General features: G+C 43.1%; 1 protein-coding gene across 2 annotated transcripts; it reads right to left on the bottom strand.

The window, feature by feature from the left end:
- Positions 1 to 862: 862 nt before the first annotated feature.
- LOC115167597 (ras association domain-containing protein 7) lies at positions 863 to 11488 on the bottom strand. 2 transcript variants are annotated; one of them, XM_029722177.1, is made up of 6 exons: positions 11310 to 11488; positions 3963 to 4114; positions 3188 to 3844; positions 2701 to 2969; positions 1304 to 1522; positions 863 to 1213 (listed from the first exon to the last, which is right to left on the bottom strand). In XM_029722177.1, exons 2-5 carry the CDS (start codon positions 4063 to 4065, stop codon positions 1307 to 1309), a joined length of 1245 nt encoding a protein of 414 aa, XP_029578037.1. In that variant the 5' UTR covers positions 4066 to 4114; positions 11310 to 11488; the 3' UTR covers positions 863 to 1213; positions 1304 to 1306. The 2 variants fall into 2 exon arrangements, with proteins under 2 accessions (XP_029578037.1, XP_029578039.1); XM_029722179.1 differs by having other exon boundaries at positions 863 to 1209.
- Between the last annotated feature and the right edge of the window lie 7215 nt (positions 11489 to 18703).

The raw sequence follows: 18703 nt of genomic DNA, 5'->3' as shown, positions 1-18703 counted from the left end.
ACTTTACTATATAAATGTAAAACATGATCAGTAAACAGCTGTGGACTTTTTAGGATAGTCACATCCCTAATGCCCTGTGCTGGTCAGGGATGGTTTTACACTCTTAGAAAAAAGGGTTACTAAAGGGTTCTACTGCTGTCCCCATTGGAGCACACTGTTTTCTAACAGTTTAGGCCTTCATGAAATATTGCACTGTCAATCAATTAATGTCTGGTTAAATAAAATGTACAAAAAAATGAAACTGAGATACATTAAGTAATCTTTATTGCATAGGGAGTACATCTTTAGAACATTAATATTTCATAAAATATTTTAAAGTTAATAGATACATTAATACTAGAATGTTGCATATAGCGTATTAAAAGTCAACCAATCCACTGGCTATAGATCACACACACACACACACACACACACACACATACGCACAAGCACACACACACACACCGTCTTGTACAGCTAACCTTGTGGGGATACAATTCAGTCCCATTCAAAATCCTATTTTCCATAACTCCTAACCCTAAACATAACACTAACCTAACCCGTACTCTTACCTTTACCCTAGCCTTAACCCTAACCCCAATCTTAACCCAAAAACCTAACCTTAACCAGCTCCTAACCCTAAAACTAACCCTAGAATCTAAACCTAACCCTCAACATAATTCTAACCCTAAACCCCCTAGAAATAACATTTGACCTCGTGAGGACTAACAAAATGTCCCCAGTTGGTCAACATGTTGTTTGTTTACTATTATTGTTGGGACTTCTGGTCCTCACAAGAATAGTTAAACACATCCAAACACATAAACAGACAGACAGACACACACACACACACACACACACACACACACACACACACACACAATTTTGGAATGTACATTCCATACATGAGATAATTAGAATTGACTAATAGTAAATTATCAACCAACATGTTTGTTCTCTAATGCAAGGGGCACACACACACGCACGCACGCACACACACACACACACACACACACACACACACACACACACACACACACACACACACACACACACACACACACACACACACACACACACACACACACACACACACACACACACAGTGCAATTGGAGAGTCATCCAGATGCTCCCATGAGCTTTTTACTGAGTCAGCAAGTGACAAGTCCGGCTCCACTTTGTGCTGCAGCCAGCTGTGTAGCTCCTCCCTCAGAGTCCCGGGGCATCTTCTGGCTAAAGCCATTTAGGAATAGGTTAGATAGGAATAAATGTGTCGAACAGTTTGGCATGACACCAATGAAACATTTTAGCATATTAGCATACCTTCTAGCATACAGTCACAGTGTCAGTCTGGTCATCCTCCAGTAGTCCTGCTATGCAGAGGTAAGGCGTGGCGATGGGCTGGAGGCGGGGGTGTGTCTGGTCGGGGAGGGGGTGGTCTGAGTAAGAGGGGCTAGGGGGAACACCCGTCTGCAGGATGAATTGCTGCAGGTTACACTGCCTCAGCTCCTTGTTCAGCTCCTCCAGCGCCTCACACCTCTCCTGGAGGGCAGAGACAAGATGTCATGTTATTTCAGTGTCAAACATAGACAATTTCATGTAAACTTGATTGTTAATCGGGCAGTACAGTTAAAAACATTATTTTCCTGTGGTTTTATGATATTTCCACACTATGAGGTCAAAATAACACTTCTGAAAATTCTGATAATGTAGTAGGATCTCATCTGATACTACTCTAGTAATGAGGTTTGTAGCCATATGGGGGCGGAATAAAAGATTCGGGGGAGGATGAGCATCCAAAAAAGTCATAGGGCTGGTTTCCCAGACACAAATTAAGCCTAGTCCTGCACTAAAAGGCATGCTCAATGGAAAATGTGCATTGAAATAACGTTTTAGTTCAGGGCTAGGCTTAATCCGTCTGGGTAACCGGCCCATAATGAAGCGTAGGGAAAGGCAGTCGTTCTATTATTAACACAGGAAGCCAAAGGCAAGTTTTCGTCTCTGGGTAGACAACACAGGTGTATTCTACAGGTGTCCTCTCAAGCTCAATAGCTCCTCTTAATTGCTCACCTGCTATTACAGGATACAGTTAACCCCCAGACTGCCGAGTTATACAATGTACTGCCTCTGGGTTTACAGTGTCAGATATACAGAACAATCCCCAAACAAGTTATATGGAATGTGACGCAACCATCTTTGAACAAAGCTCTTTTATACTGAATATCCTAGGTTGCTTTCGCTGGGTTTAGCTCTTGTGAGACGTTTAGCGGTGAGTGGCTTTGTCAGTTATTCTGTGTCATTGAACACAATGAAGGGATTATAGTCTGATTGCTACATACACTACATACACAGAAAAAGGTGCTATCTAGAACCTAAAAGGGTTCTTCGGCAATAGGGGAAACCTTTGAAGAACCCTTTTTGGTTCCAGGTAGAATCCTTTTGGTTCCAGATAGAACCCTATTGGTTTCCATATAGAACCCTTTCTCCAGAGGGTTTGGAACCCTTTTTCTAAGAGTGTAGGCTAGTAATCTAACACAATTGGACAGGTTAGAGTTTCCATATAAGAGGGATTTATTGGCGAGACAAGGGAAATGGTTCAATTCCCATTGGTATCTTCATGAAGCAAAATGGATGCCGTAACATACGGCATCCATAATAGGAACTAGAAAGTCGTCAGATCTCATGAAAAACTCCGTCAGTGGTTATGTATTAAACTGTACCTGTAATCGCAATTCTGCAGTCTGCAATGCTTTCTTCGTCTCTGTCAATGACATGTCCAGCTCTGCCCCCTTCTGAAACCGATTGTGTAGCTCCTCCCTCAGCGGTCCCAGGGCCTCCTCTGGTTGCGGGGTGCCCGGACGAGAGCTCCGTCTGTGGGCCTCAACACGAAAGTCCTGCCCCAGCCTGGATGAATGGGTCTGGAGGTCCTTGAGCCGGAAGCTGTATTCATCTATAGAGGCGTAGAGTTGGTGCAGATGTCCCTGGATATCTGTACCGCCAATACAAATCTGTGTTAGTGCCTGGATGGTCCTACTGTATATGAGTGTAGGCCTACATATTCCTAGGTTACATACATTATTGCTGCATAAATTACGTGTGCGTAGGAGATGTGTAACATATACTGATATCCTAGGATATGTTTTCGAAATTGCCTCTGAGGGGATTGATAGGTGTATTGAAGTGACTGGAATTTAATGGACTACGTACCCTGCTCCTTGTCCTTCTCTCGCTGCATCTGCTTCTCCCAGTAATCCCCATGCAGCTCTGCCTCGTTCTGTCTCAGCCTTGTCTCCAGGACATCCATCTCCTCTACTAGACCTGGATTCAGGCCTGGGACAGGAGTTACAGGCCTCCCCATCTCCCACACCTCTGCCTCCCTTTCCAAAGCCATCAGATGGGACTCCAGGTCCTGTAGCATCTCCTGCTGCTGCAGCACCTGCCTGAAGACCTCCTCCTTGGACGGGTCGGACGGGGAGAGTGGGGGAGGGGAGGCGGTGGGGGAGACCAGGGATGGAACAGGCGAGGCCCTGGGCTCTGGTGAGGCTCTTGGACTAGGTGACCAGGCCTTGTTAGCTTTAGTCCTTCTGGGGATTGTAGAAGGACCAAGGTTGAAAGTGAGGGCCTTCTTCGGCTCTCGGCATCTGGAGGGCACGGGTGTAGGGTGCCTGGGAAAAGGGTGGACCCAATCCTGGGTGGGTCTGTTAGGTCCTTCAGTGCTGGAGGGGCCTGTGCGACGCAAGATGAACTGGACCTCGATGGCCAGCTGACCTAGATAAGACAGAGACTCTAAGGGACAGTCATCTGCCACAAGCAGCCTCTCTGTGCCTCGTAGCTTCTGGATGAGAACATAGCGACCTGTCTGACCTGTGGAAAAGACACACCAAGACAGGAGTGAGATTGGAAGGAATAAACTGATAAACTGTGCTCTAAAAGCTTTGAAACGAATGAACAACAAAATAAATTACATCAGACAAAGACTGACCAATAGCCTGTGCGAGGGCGATGACCACATCCTGACAGGAAGTCTCCAATGATAGGCCGCACACCACTCTGACCACGCCCTCCACCCACACCTTCAGCTCCATCTTGGCCTGTCAATCAAACTCAGAGGAACATGGCCACCACAGCATCCACCTGTGAGAGAGGAGGGGAAATGTCAATATACTGAGTTCAAATAAGAAACTATTTCACAGGACCAAATCAACCTATAACTCCTAGGTGCAAATATCAGGTATTTCAATGGAGGAAATTAGTTTGGTCCATATTCCCATAACTGGAGCTGAAGACTTCAACAGGAAAACTCACACTCTTCTTTTGTGGGAAAAATGTGACCGCCTAACTCTGAAATCCTACACCTACAGTCCTGTACCTGTCATCTGTGTTGATGCCTGACCAGAGAAGGCAGAACCGACCAGAGAGTAAGGGGAGGTGAGGGGAGGAGGAGGTGTATTGTGTTACATTGGTGTCAATATCCTGGTATGAGCAAAAAACAATTCAATGCGGCTCTGCACCTAAGAATTTGATAGGAAAATATGGCTTCCTATGCTGTAAACCTAGAGACAGAACATAATACCTCTGTGGAAGAGGAGGATGAGATAGGAAGAAGAGGGAGAGGAGGACACAGACACCAAGGCAGCCTAAGAATGTTGCTCCTCAAAAGGCCAAGACCTCTCCATCACAGTTGACAACTCCAAGGTGTCCACCTTCCCAGAGTGCAAAGAACCTTGGCGTGACCCTGGACAACACCCTGTTGTTCTCTGCAAACATCAAATCAGTGACTCGCTCCTGCAGGTTCATGCTCTACAACTACCGTAGAGTACGACCCTACCTCACACAGGAAGCGGCACAGGTCCTTATCCAGGCACTTGTCATATCCCATCTGGACTTCTGCAACTTGCTGTTGGCTGGGCTCCCCGCTTGTGCCATCAAACCCCTGCAATTTATCCAGAACGCTGCAGCCTGATTGGTGTTCAACCTTCCCAAGTTCTCTCATGTTGCCCCGCTCCTCCCCACACTCCACTGGCTTCCTTTCGAAGCTCGCATCCACTACAAGATCATGGTACTTGCCTACGGAACAGCAAGAGGAACTGTCCCTCCCTACCTTCAGGCTATGCTCAAACCCTACATCCTAACCCGAGTACTCCGTTCTGCCACCTCTGGTCTCTTGGCCCTCCCACCCCTACGGGAGGGCAGCTCCCGCTCTGTCCAGTCAAAGCTCTTCTCTGTCCTGGCACCCAATGGTGGAATGGTGGAACCCTTCCCCTAGAGTCCCTGCCCATCTTCTGAAAACACCTGAAACCCTACCTCTTCAAAGAGTATCTTAAATAGTCCCACAGCACCCCTTCCTGACCCCTCACCCCCACCACTTTGCTAGCTCTGACTTTGCTGATAGCTGCTTTATTGAGGAAAAATGTACTTACAATGACTGAGATATGTGGTTGTCCCACCTAGCTATCTTAAGATGAACGCACTAACTCTAAGTCTCTCTGGATAAGAGTGTCTGCTAAACAACAAAAAATTCAATGTAAATAACACTCTGGGTGTATTTCATTTCAGAAACTTTCATTTCCGAAACCCCTTTCACAAATCTAACCATGACTGGATTAGTACTACAAATTATATAAATACGTTGGATTTATATAGTACTTTTATCGGACCCAAAGATGCTTTCAATAGTAGTGAAAACAATATGATGCTATTGCTTAGCCTTCACCTGCACAGTCATTTAAGATATGTGTAAGGGAGTGAACTAGAACTGTTGAGGGAGGGAACAACTGTCTTGAATGAAATACAGCCCTCATACTCCCCTTCCCTCCACAACATGCCCTGCTTTTCATTCCCTTGAACTCTTTTGCTTGACATTCTATCTCTCTCCGAAGCACTGAGGGGGAGACATTTGTTGAAGATTTACATTTTTGAGGAGAGAGAAAGAAAGAAACCGAAACAGGGGAAACGGGTTTTGGACATCTCCCTTCCCTATTAAAGACATTCCTAACATGTCTGTGGCCTAAAGTGCTGGTTTTATACACATTGGCACAGAGTAGTACAGCATAATACAATTATAATTGTGGGAAAAACTAAAATGACCAAGAGTTTTCATTTCAGGGTACACACAAAAACATTAGGGATCCTCAATGTTTTTTGGGGGGGGAAGAGTGATGGTTCTATGTGGAACCATAATGACCCAAAGAACCCTTTGAGCTCTCCAATGGTTCTTAACAGTTCACAAAAGGGTTCTTTGCTCTTTTAGTGCAAAAAATGTAGGGGAGCTGCTCATTAGAATATTTTGGGGCGTGGTTTGCGCACAGTTATTTTTGTGCATCCGTGAGTGAGAATGTCATTCCAGTTGATCTAATGTGTTCTGTTATGCCTTTACAGATTATATATGACTATGGCAGAGTTTTGCAAACTCTGTCCTGGGAACCCCGAGGAATGTACATTTTGGTTTTTGCCCGGTTTCCACAGCTGATTCAGAGCTTGATGAGAGTTCACTATTTTAATCAGCTGTGTAGTGCTAGGGCAAAAACCAAAACATATGGTCCCCAGGACCGAGTATGGGAAATCCAGGAATATGGCCAGTGATGGTGTCTTGTGAAAGATTCACGTATGGCCTTGAGAACAGTTGAATAAATCAGGCACAAGAATAAAATACTAGGCTTTTAAACGGATCAACAAAGAACATTTAAGATTGAGGAAGGTTCTTTATAGAACCATTCTCCATAAAGCTTCCATATAGAATCATGAACATGGGTTCAATATACAGTTGAAGTCGGAAGTTTACATACACCTTAGCCAAATACATTTAAACTCAGTTTTTCACAATTCCTGACATTTAATCCAAGTAAAAATGACCTGTTTTAGGTCAGTTAGGATCACAACTTTATTTTAAGAATGTGAAAAGTCAGAATAATAGTAGAGAGAATGATTTATTTCAGCTTTTATTTCTTTCATCACATTCCTAGTGGGTCAGAAGTTTACATACACTCAATTAGTATTTGGTTGCATTTCCTTTAAATTGTTTAACTTGGGTCAAACGTTTCGGGTAGTCTACCACAAGCTTCCCACAATAAGTTGGGTGAATGTTGGCCCATTCCTCCTGACAGAGCTGGTGTAACTGAATCAGGTTTGTAGGCCTCCTTGCTCGGACACGCATTTTCAGTTCTGCCCACAAATTTTCTATGGGATTGAGGTCAAGGCTTTGTGATGGCCACTCCAACACCTTGACTTTGTTGTCCTTAAGCCATTTTTCCACAACTTTGGAAGTATGCTTGGGGTCATTGTCCTTTTGGAAGACCAATTTGCGACCAAACTTGAACTTCCTGACTGATGTCTTGAGATGTTGCTTCAATGTATCCCCATAATTTTCCTGCCTTATGATGCCATCTATTTTGTGCAGTGCACCAGTCCCTCCTGCAGCAATGCACCCCTACAACATGATGCTGCCACACCCGTGCTTCACGGTTGGGATGGTGTTCTTAGGCTTGCAAGCCTCGCCTTTGTTCCTCCAAGCATAATAATGGTCATTATGGCCAAACAGTTCTATTTTTGTTTCATCAGACCAGAGGACATTTCTCCAAAAAGTATGATCTTTGTCCCCCTTGTGCAGTTGCAAACCGTAGTCTGGCTTTTTTATGGCGGTTTTGGAGCAGTGGCTTCTTCCTTGCTGAGTGGCCTTTCAGGTTATGTCGATATAGGACTTGTTTTACTGTGGATATAGATACTTTTGTACCTGTTTCCTCCAGCATCTTCACAAGGTCCTTTGCTGTTGTTCTGGGATTGATTTGCACTTTTCGCACCAACGTACGTTCATTTGTAGGAGACAGAACACGTTTCCTTCCTGAGCGGTATGACGGCTGCGTGGTCCCATGGTGTTTATACTTGCATACTAATGTTTGTACAGATGAACGTGGTACCTTCAGATGTTTGGAAATTGCTCCCAAGGATGAACCAGACTTGTGGAGGTCTACCATTTTTTTCTGAGGTCTTGGCTGATTTCTTTTGATTTTCCCATGATGTCAAGCAAAGAGGCACTGAGTTTGAAGGTAGGCCTTGGAATACATCCACAGGTACACCTCCAATTGACTGAAATGATGTCAATTAGCGTATTAGAAGCTTCTAAAGCCATGTTTTCATTTTCTGGAATTTTCCAAGCTGTTTAAAGGCACAGTCAACTTAGTGTATGTAAACTTCTGACCTACTGGAATTGTGATACAGTAAATTATAAGTGAAATATCTGTCTGTAAACAATTGTTGGAAAAATGACTTGTGTCATGCACAAAGTAGATGTCCTAACCGACTTGCCAAAACTATAGTTTCTTAAAAATACATTTTGTGGAGAGGTTGAAAAACGAGTTTTAATGACTCCAAACTAAGTGTATATAAACTTCCGACTTCAACTGTAGCTCCAGAAAGGTTTGGAACCATAGCGGAACCCTTTTTTGGTGCTATATAGAACCTTTTTGAATGGTTCTTTATAGCACCTTAGAAAATGTTTTTTTTTGTAGCACCTTGGGAAATGTTTTTTTTATAGCACAATACAGATGCCTTTCAAAAAAGGGTTCTATATAGCACCAAAAACGGTTCCGCTATGGTTACAAGCCAAGGAAACCCTATCTGGTACTATTTAGAACCATTTATTTAGAACCAAGTAGTCATTTTTAAATGTGCTTGTAACCAAAATGTCTCTGGGACATTTAAACATATTCAAAATTGTTGTACATGCTCTGCCTATGAGGTTGTTTAAGTTAGGTTATAATTTAACATTACGACAAAATACAGTCAGCAGAGGAGAGCCAGTACTTGTAAGCCCAGATCTCTAACAGACAGTGATAGTGACAGAGTACAGGGTAAATGCAGGATGTAGGTAGGATTTGCCTCTCTCTCACAGGCGCAAGGTTACACTGCTGCAGAAACACACACACATGCACACATACATTGTTTTGTTTTTTCTATATTCTACACACACATTGTTTGACCAGGGAGGATAGCTCTCTCCTCAGAGTCCCTCTTGAGAAAGAGAGAGAGAGAGAGAGAGAGAGAACATGAGAGAGAGAACATGAGAGAGAGAGAGAGATAGAACATGAGGGAGAGAGAGAGAAAGAGAGTGAGCACGTGAGGGAGAGAGAGAGAGAGTGAGCACGTGAGAGAGAGAACGAGAGAGAGAGCACCTGAGAGAGAGAGCACCTGAGAGAGAGAGCACCTGAGAGAGAGAGCACGTGAGAGAGAGATCGAGAGCACGTGAGAGAGAGAGCGAGAGAGAGAGAGAGAGAGAGAGAGAGAGAGAGAGAGAGAGAGAGAACATGAGAGATGCAGGTATGCAGAGTTTCAGGTTATTCCAGCCCAATCTACCACAACCAGCTTTAGTAGAAATAACCCCTTATATTGAGTTATCCATTTCCGAGGCGGAACTGCAGACCTGCTGGTAGGTTAGCTAAGTGGAGGAATGGAATGTAATAATGATAGACTGACATTCCTTAGGGCACCTCCCCTCCTACACATACCTCTACACCACACTGTCTGTTTACAAACACATCTCAGAGAGGAGAGTATATGCAGTGCTCTCTAGTTTAAACAGAGGTGGTTTGGTTTGACTATTACCCAAGATAAAGTTCAGGGTGATTGTTACAAGACATATTAATGTTTGTTTGACTATATGTCATGTAAAGATGTCAAGTTTAAATTTGAGAGTGCGAACGTTGTCAGATGCCCAAAAAATGTAAACATAATCAAAGTTGTATACCTGCACACCAAATGAAATAGATGTGACTCTAAAATGAAATATGGCAGAAGACTAGTTCTCTCCTGCTAATTGAGTGATATTGCAGAGGTAGTTGTAGTAGGTTATGTTTTATTATTATTCTTTATTCATTCAGGGAAACCCCATTGAGACCATGGTCTTATTCACAAGGGTGCCATGGTCACAACAATACAACAACCAATACAATGTAAAAGAAATCCTCAGAGTAATCTCAAGAGTTAAACTAACCCCGTCAACAAATTTGCTAACTCATGTTTTTTATACTTCAACAACAAAGTTGGACACTTGTGTAGTAAAGCTCTGTAAACAAAAAGTGAATAGTGAAGTGATCTACGGTTCTTTAATGAGGACCAGCCAACCTTTTGATACAGGATGCAGTGATGATTATTAAAACCGTCACCTGTGATAAAGCAAGGGGTGGTATGGTAGACGGCATCCAAAGGTTTAAGAGAAATCGCTGCTGCATTCTGGTAAATTATGTCACCATAGTCAAGAACTGTCAGGAAAGTTGACTGTACAATATGCTTCCTGATGTTAAGGTAGAGGCAAGATCTATTTAAAAAAATAATAATACGCCCACTTTAAATCAGTATGTTTTTTAAACGTTAAATCCTTGTCAATCCAAAAGCCCAGATATTTATAGGCGGGAACCCGATCGATGGGAGAACCAGTCAATTAATACATATGTAGTCCATCTGAAACATTTTTGCGAGAATTAGAAAACAACATATGTTTAGTCTTGCCCACAATAAGTACAAGTTTTAAACCAACCAGGGCATTTTGTAAGGCAACAAAGTCAGATTGCAGCTCTGACAACACCTGGTCTACAGGTGGGGCAATGGCATTCATAACAGTATCGTCTGCAAACAGATGAATATTCAAAGTTTTAACATAGACCAATATAGACCAATATTATTTCTATGCATCACAGCTTATCTTATCAGACAAAGAAGAGTACTGTATAAGTGGGCACTGAGTTTTAACCATAGACTGACAACACCCCGAGGCAGAATCACACAACCCCTTTAACACAAACACAAGAACAGTGATTTGCCATCATAAAAATAAGAAAACTTGCCTCTACCTTAACATCAGGAAGCATATTGTACAGTCAACTTTAGCTTATTCATTTCATTGCACCCATGTGATACAGCAGCTAACGTGTGTAGGTTCTATGTTTCGAAATGCCACTTTCTGTGAATTAAAAACCTTCTCCAACATAGCCCCAACTCTTGAGATTGACAATGTTTTGGTACGGCAGTCACCAATTGAAAGCAGGATTTGTGGTCAATTTCAAATCAGTCAAATAAGGAAACTAGCACAACTGTAATTTACGAAAGGTTCTCATTATTTATATTATTTTCAAGAAAGTATTCAAATGTATTCCAAGGACTGGGTTTAATAGAGTTGACTCCAACCCTTGTCGAGAAGTCAAAATTGCTCTTGTGAATGTCTTACCTGTCTCCATGCAGTATAAGCCAGCAGTAAAAGCCACTACATTCTGATTTACATCAGACAGAAGGAAGACAAACCTGCTATTACAACAGAGTTTGAGGTTTACTCTTATTTTACCTGTTGGTTTCGGCTTCCTTTTAGTTGGTTGCCCGACTCTTCACTTCGATAAGTCCGAGTGGAAAGGAAATCCGAGCGTACAACAAGTCCAAAAGCTGTACGTTGAAATATGTCAGGAGTAGTTGTAGCCCAGATCGCAGAGAGCGCAGTGAAATGGTGCTTTGGAATGCAGCCCTCCCAGGCACACTGTCAGACTGAAACTGGAGCTAGACTGGTTTAGATTCTCTCTCTCTCTCTCTCTCTCTCTCTCTCTCTCACACACACACACACACACAATGAACTCACTCTGTGATCTAGCCTTGCTCCTCCTTCATTGAAGGTAGTAACAAAGGGGAATGTTTTCGTTCTGACTAACACACACACATTCCAGGCTTCGTCGTCGTGCACAATACCATCCTCCAGAAACCCTGATGGTGATTAGCAACTCTCCAGGTGTCCCCAGCCAACTGATCCTAAACAACTCCAGCACTCACAACAGACAAATAGAGGCAAAGACACACAAACACACACGCACACACACGCACACATGCACACACAGACTCTCTCACTCACACAAACACACACACACAAACACACACGCACACACACGCACACATGCACACATAGACTCTCTCACTCACACAAACACACACACACACACACACACACACACACACACACACACACACACACACACACACACACACACACACACACACACACACGCACACGCACGCACATGCACACACACACACAAACAAAAATGATCACACACTCAAAATAGAATGGACCGTCATCGCAAGTTAAATATTAATATGGAATGGAATTATATTAAATGCAGTAGGACTTCAATGGTTTAAGTTCTGGAATGAGCACATTTGAAACTCAAGAAAGGACAACCGTGTCACTCCTTCTATGGGGCAGTCATTGAAATGGCTCTGAACCAGAATCAATCAATACCAATCAACTTGCATTACAGGTTTTTTTTTTACAATAGCTAGGACCCATTTCTCAATACTTAGGTCACTTTTTCAAAACTCTTCACACAGTGAGCACAACAGCAGTCTATGTGGGCTAAACTATGGATCATTTTTCATTGCTTTGGCACAAAATGCATTCAATGACTACATCTTTCAATTTTCATGAACTCTTTTCTCACTCAGACACAACCACCACCAAAACTCTATGTACCTACAGGCCAATTTGCACATGTTTGCATACTCTTTTCAAAACTGTTAAACTTAAGTTCAAAACCTAAAATAACACAAAATTGAACAAGACATACATTTGCTACATTTCTACAGTAATACCGTATTGAAATATATTCCAAATCTAAAAAATGAAATACTATCAAAACAATTAGACCAACCACAGCTGATTCCCATTGTAGCTGAACACCTACCCAGGTGTTAGTCTTTCAATTACATTACCATCTATACAAAATGGGACATCTAGGAATAATGCTGTACTGTAATGTAAACATGGACCCAGCCAGAGATAGAGAAGTGGCCGACAGAGGAAGAAGAGTGGCTGGGAGAGGGAGAGGAGTACGTATGCGTGGTGGAAGAAGACTGAGAGGAAGATCAAGAGCTGTAGTCTCAGATGAGATTAGGGCTACTATAATTGATCATGTAATAAATAATGATCTATCAATGAGAGAGGCTGGTCTGAGAGTGCAGCCAAATCTGCAACGCTCAACAGTGGCATCTATTCTGAGAAATTTCCGGCAAAACAACAGGTAAGATGTGCATTCTGCAAGGGCATCTGACTGAACTGCACATTACAGAAGTAAATTGAACAAAGCCTCCAAATCCTACTTGTGTGTAATTGTAAATGTTTTTGTACTTCTGCTTAGGACCCAACGATTGCCACCCACAGGCGGGAGAGGTAGGATTTTAACTGCTGTGCAGGAAACTGCAATTGTTGATATGGTCATCAGAAACAATGGCATAAAACTCACAGAGATTGGGGACGAGTGTTGGCAGACAATGTAAGCATAACAAATATTTCTAGAGTCCTGAAACAACATCAAGTCAGGATGAAGCAGTTGTACACTGTCCCCTTTGAGAGGAACTCTGAACGAGTCAAGCAACTCAGGAACCAATAAGTCCAGGTAAGATGACTATAAAATACAGAACTGGTTTTGAACAAAACCAAACAGGGCAGAGGCACACAATGGCATGTTTTAAGGTGTAATGTAAACTACAGTAATAGCTTAACTCTTATGTTGCCTTGTGGATTTATTTTAGAGAGTCATGGAGATTGAAGCAAGGCAAACACCCCACATATTCATATTTGTGGATGAGGCTGGTTTCCACTTGGCCCAAACACGGCAGCGAGGAAGGAATGTGATTGGGAAAAGAGCCACAGTAGATGTCCCTGGCAATATCTTCTGATGGATTGCTGTTACACAAACCGCTAATTGGACCATACAACACCGAGCGTCTCATTTCATTCCTGGATGACCTCTACGGAAGGGTTGTGCCAGGTGAGGAAAGGGTTGCAGTGAGGCGAAATCGGCCAACGTTTGTAATTGTATGGGACAATGTGGCAGTCACAGAGTGGTTTGCAGCCCATCCCAGGATGATGTCACTTTTCCTCCTTCCTTACTCTCTATTCCTCAACCCCATAGAGGAATTATTTTCCTCATGGAGGTGGAAGGTTTATGACCACCATCCACATGATCAAATGTCTCTCCTGGATGCAATGAATGCTGAATGCCTGGACATATCTGCAGAAGATTGCCAGGGATGGACCAGGCATGCCAAAATATTCTTTCCTAGGTGTATTGCACAAGATTACATAAGATGTGACGTGGATGAGAACCTGTGGCCAAATGCATAAGACAGGGTTGACTAGTATTGCTACTGTATTTGTATCGGTAGATGGTGAAAATACAAATGGTTGTATTTTGTAATCACGCAATGCCATAAAATGCCATAAAACATATTGAAGCATATTGCATCATGTCTGATACATTCCTGTAACATATACTGCAGTGAATTCTAAACAGTAGAGAGGCGTCATTCTTGTTTTGTAAAGAAAACATTGTGTCATGCTACATGTTGTTAGTGTTGTTTAGGTCGTTGTTTTATGAGTGACAACGTGTGCTTGTTGGGTGACAACCTTTGCTAGTGTTATGGAAGAACGAGTTGATTTGAGACATGTATGAAGTGTTTTGATAGTTTTAGGGCATTTTGAACGTGACATTAACTGCTGTGCCAAGCTGAAAGTTGGTTAGGAGAACTGTGAAGAGTTTTGAAAAAGTTACCTAAGTATTGAGAAATGGGTCCTAGCGATGGTAAAAAACTGTAAGACATAATTTAGAAAACACTGGTACTTTGTAGAAAGACAGTGCAGAAGAGGGAGAAGACGGCTAAACGGAGGAAGGTCATGTTGGAGAAGATGGCAGGGGAGACGTAGAAGAGGGAGGTGGAGATGGAGAAGAGGGAAGTGGAAGTTGGGAGAGGAGAAGAGGGAGGTGGTTAGGAGCAGAGAGGATGAGATGGAGAAGAGGAAGGGGGAGGTGGAGAAGAGGGAGGAGGTGGTTGGCAAGAGAGGAGGAGATTACAGAGGAATGGCAGCAAGAACAGCAAGAACATTGACAGAGAGAACGGCGAAGTTAGGAGGGAGAGAGATGATATAATGAAGATATAAATTAAAATATGGATATGGAGATGGAGAAGATGAGGAGGGTGGCAGGAGAGAATGTTGCAGGAATGGGGTGCCATGGATGTCATTTACTGTCTGAGGCAGAGAATCATAGAGATGGAAGAGAAGGAAAGAGAGACAAGATAGTAGATATGGTAGAATACACAGTGACAGTTGCTGTAGGACTCTATAGCCCCTCACATTTGACCTTAACATTAACCCTAATCTCTTCTATGTCTTGTTTTGACTTTGTTATAGAATTCAGAGGGACTTTGCTCCAACCTATTGGTGTTTTCGATTAGTGGGACCCCTTTCAGGGTTGGGTCCCAAGGGGTCCTCTTTTCACTGGAAGATACCGTAAGACAAACAAACAAAGAGATGTCTTTTAAAGGTGACAGGGCAGCATTAAAAAATAAAAACAACTGCAGATACTAACGTGATATTGGCTGTTAGTACCTTTATTTGACCACTAGAGGGCAGCCTCTTATAGACTGAGGAACATTGATGACAAACCAGGAATCAAATGAGTCCATAGAAATAGGAATTAGAATACTCGTTTAATAGGATCTCTATGTGAAAGTCATTGTAGGAAGAATGCAAGTTTATATCAAACACTTTAGCCTAACAGCCCTGCTACAGTTAACATATTATGGAATGTAATAAATGATTATCTTCGGTTATAGTCACAGCTGTGTATATTCCCCCTCAAGCCGATATCATGACGGCCCTTAAAGAACTTCACTGGACTTCAAGTGGAACCACGTATCCTGAGGCCGCATTTATTGTAGCTGGAGATTTTAACAAAGCAAATTTGAGGAAACCGTTAATAAAGTTTTATCAACACATTGACTGCATTACTTGCGCTGCTGAAACACTTGACCACTGCTACTCCAACTTCTGGGATGCCTACAAGGCCCTCCCTTCGGCAAATCTGATCATGACTCCATTTTGCTCCTCCCTTCCTATAGGCAGACCTCAAAACAGGAAGTACCCATGCTAAGGACTATTCAACGCTGGTCTGACCAATCAGAATCCATTGTTTTGATCATGCGGACTGGGATATGTTTTGTGTTGCCACCGAGAACAACATAGACAAATATATGCCACCGAGAACAACATAGACAAATATACTGATACGGTGACTGAGTTTATCAGGAAGTGTATAGGAGATGTTGTACCCACTGTGACTATTAAAACCTACCCTAACCATAACCCGTGGATAGATGGCAGCATTTGCGCAAAACTGAACGTGTGTTTAACCATGGCAAGGTGACTGGGAATATGGCTGAATACAAACAGTGTAGTTATTCCCTCCGTAATGCAATCAAACAGGCAAAACAGCTCAGACACGAGACCTTTGTAGCAGGGTCTACAGACGATCACGGACTACAAAGGGAAAACCAGCCACGTCGCGAACACCGACGTCTTGCTGCAGAACAAGCTAAACACTTTCTTCGCCCTCTTTGAGGCCCACTACAAAGGACTGTGGGCTCTCCTTCTCTAAGTGTGTTAACCCTTGCAAGACTGCCAGCCTAGACGGCATCCCTAGCCGCATCCTCAGAGCATGTGCAGACCAGCTGGCTGGAGTGTTTACAGACATATTCAATCTCTCCCTATCCCAGTCTGTTGTCCCCACATGCTTCAGGATGTCCACCATTGTTCCTGTACACAAAAAAGCAAAGGTAACTCTACTAAATGACTATCGCCCCGTAGCACTCACTGCTGTCATCATGAAGTGCTTTGAGAGACTAGTCAAGGATCATATCACCTCTATCTTACCTGACACCCTAGACCCACTTCAATTTGCTTACCGCCCCAACAGATCCACAGACGATGCAATCGCCATGGCACTGCACACTACCCTATCCCATCTGGACAAGAGGAATACCTATGTAAGAATGCTGTTCATTGACTATAGCTCAACATTCAACACCATAGTATCCTCCAAGCCTATCATTAAGCTCAAGGCCCTGGGTCTGAGCCCCGCCCTGTGCAACTGTGTCCTGGACTACCCGACGGGCCGGTAGGAAAACAACACCTCCACTTCGCTGATCCTCAACACAGGGGCCCCACAAGGATGCGTGCTCAACTCAATCATCAAGTTTGCAGACGACACAACAGTAGTAGGCCTGATTACCAACAATGACGACAGGGAGGAGTTGAGGGCCCTGGTAGTGTGGTGCCAGGAAAATAACCTCTCACCCAATGTCAACAAAACAAAGGAGCTGATTGTGCTTTAGGAAAATGCAGAGGGAGCACCCCCCTATCCACATCGACAGGACTGCAGTGGAGAAGGTGGAAAGCTTCCTCGACGTGGAAAGTTCCTCGACGTACACATCACTGACAAACTGAAATGGTTCACCCACACAGACAGTGTGGTGAAGAAGGCGCAACAGCGCCTCTTCAACCTCAGGAGACTGAAGAAATTTGGTTTGGTACCTAAAACCCTCACAAACCTTTACAGATGCAAAATTGAGACCACCCAGTCGGGCTGTATCACCGCCTGGTATGGCAACTGCACTGCCCTCAACCGCAGAGCACTCCAGAGGGTAGTGCGGTCTGCACAACGCATCATCGGGGGCAAACTACCTGCCCTCCAGGACACCTGCACCAAATGTCACAGGAAGGCCAAAAATATCATCAAGGAAAACAACCACCCGAGCCACTGCCTGTTCACCTCGTTATCATCCAGAACGCAAGGTCAGTACAGGTACATCAAAGCTGGGACAGAGAGACTGAAAAACAGCTTCTATCTCAAGGCCATCAGACTGTTAAATAGCCATCACTAGTACATTAGAGGCTGCTGCCCTATAAATAGACTTGAAATCACTTCCCACTTTAATAATTGGAACATTTGCCACTTGAATAATGTTTACATATTTTGCATTACTCATCTCATATGTGTATACTGTATTCTGTCATATTCTACTATATCTTAGTCCATGCAGCTCTGACATTGCTCATCCAAATATTTATATATATTTCTTAATTCCATTCTTTTACTTTAGATTGTGTGTATTGTTAGATATTATTTGTTAGATATTACTGCACTTTTGGAGCTAGAAACATAAGCATTTCGCTACACCCGCAATAACGTCTGCTAAACACGTGTATGTGACAAATAAAATTGGATTCCAAAGTCATCATTTATCAACCTTTTTAAAAAATCTTTCTAAACATGCACTTACTGTTATTGTATAATCTGTAGCCTACAACTCACTCAGCTCTAACATGTAGCAAAATATCCTGTGAGTGTATCTGCAGGCACTGTCCAGCTGGCGCGTGTGTGTGTGTGTGTGTGTGTGTGTGTGTGTGTGTGTGTGTGTGTGTGTGTGTGTGTGTGTGTGTGTGTGTGTGTGTGTGTGTGTGTGTGTGCGTGTGTGCCCGCAGAGACTCTGCAGACACTGCTGTAATGCAGCAATGTGTGCACATGTGTGTGTGTGTTAGTGTAAAGGAGGGAGTGGTGTCTAAATCAACAGCTGGTAGTTTAAACCACGCCTTATCCTAACTTGGGATAGACATGAATGGCTCACAGAAATATCCAATTGATTCAAATGCATGATTTAGGCTGCATACATGTTTAGAATTACAAGTGTAGATCCCAAGCCAATAGATATCCACTTCCTAATTGACACTACTTGCTCCTGTTTCAACCTCCATAACTCTTTATATTACCTGGTACATACATACTACATACTCTAATTATCTAAATGCTATAAACTCATGGATGCCAAAACTGACTCTCTTCACTGCAGACCAGCAGG

The sequence above is a fragment of the Salmo trutta genome, chromosome 29 (assembly GCF_901001165.1).
Source record: "Salmo trutta chromosome 29, fSalTru1.1, whole genome shotgun sequence".
NCBI lineage: Eukaryota > Metazoa > Chordata > Actinopteri > Salmoniformes > Salmonidae > Salmo > Salmo trutta.
The sequence above is the reverse complement of the archived record's forward strand: the minus strand, read 5'-3'. Positions and strand labels throughout refer to the sequence as shown.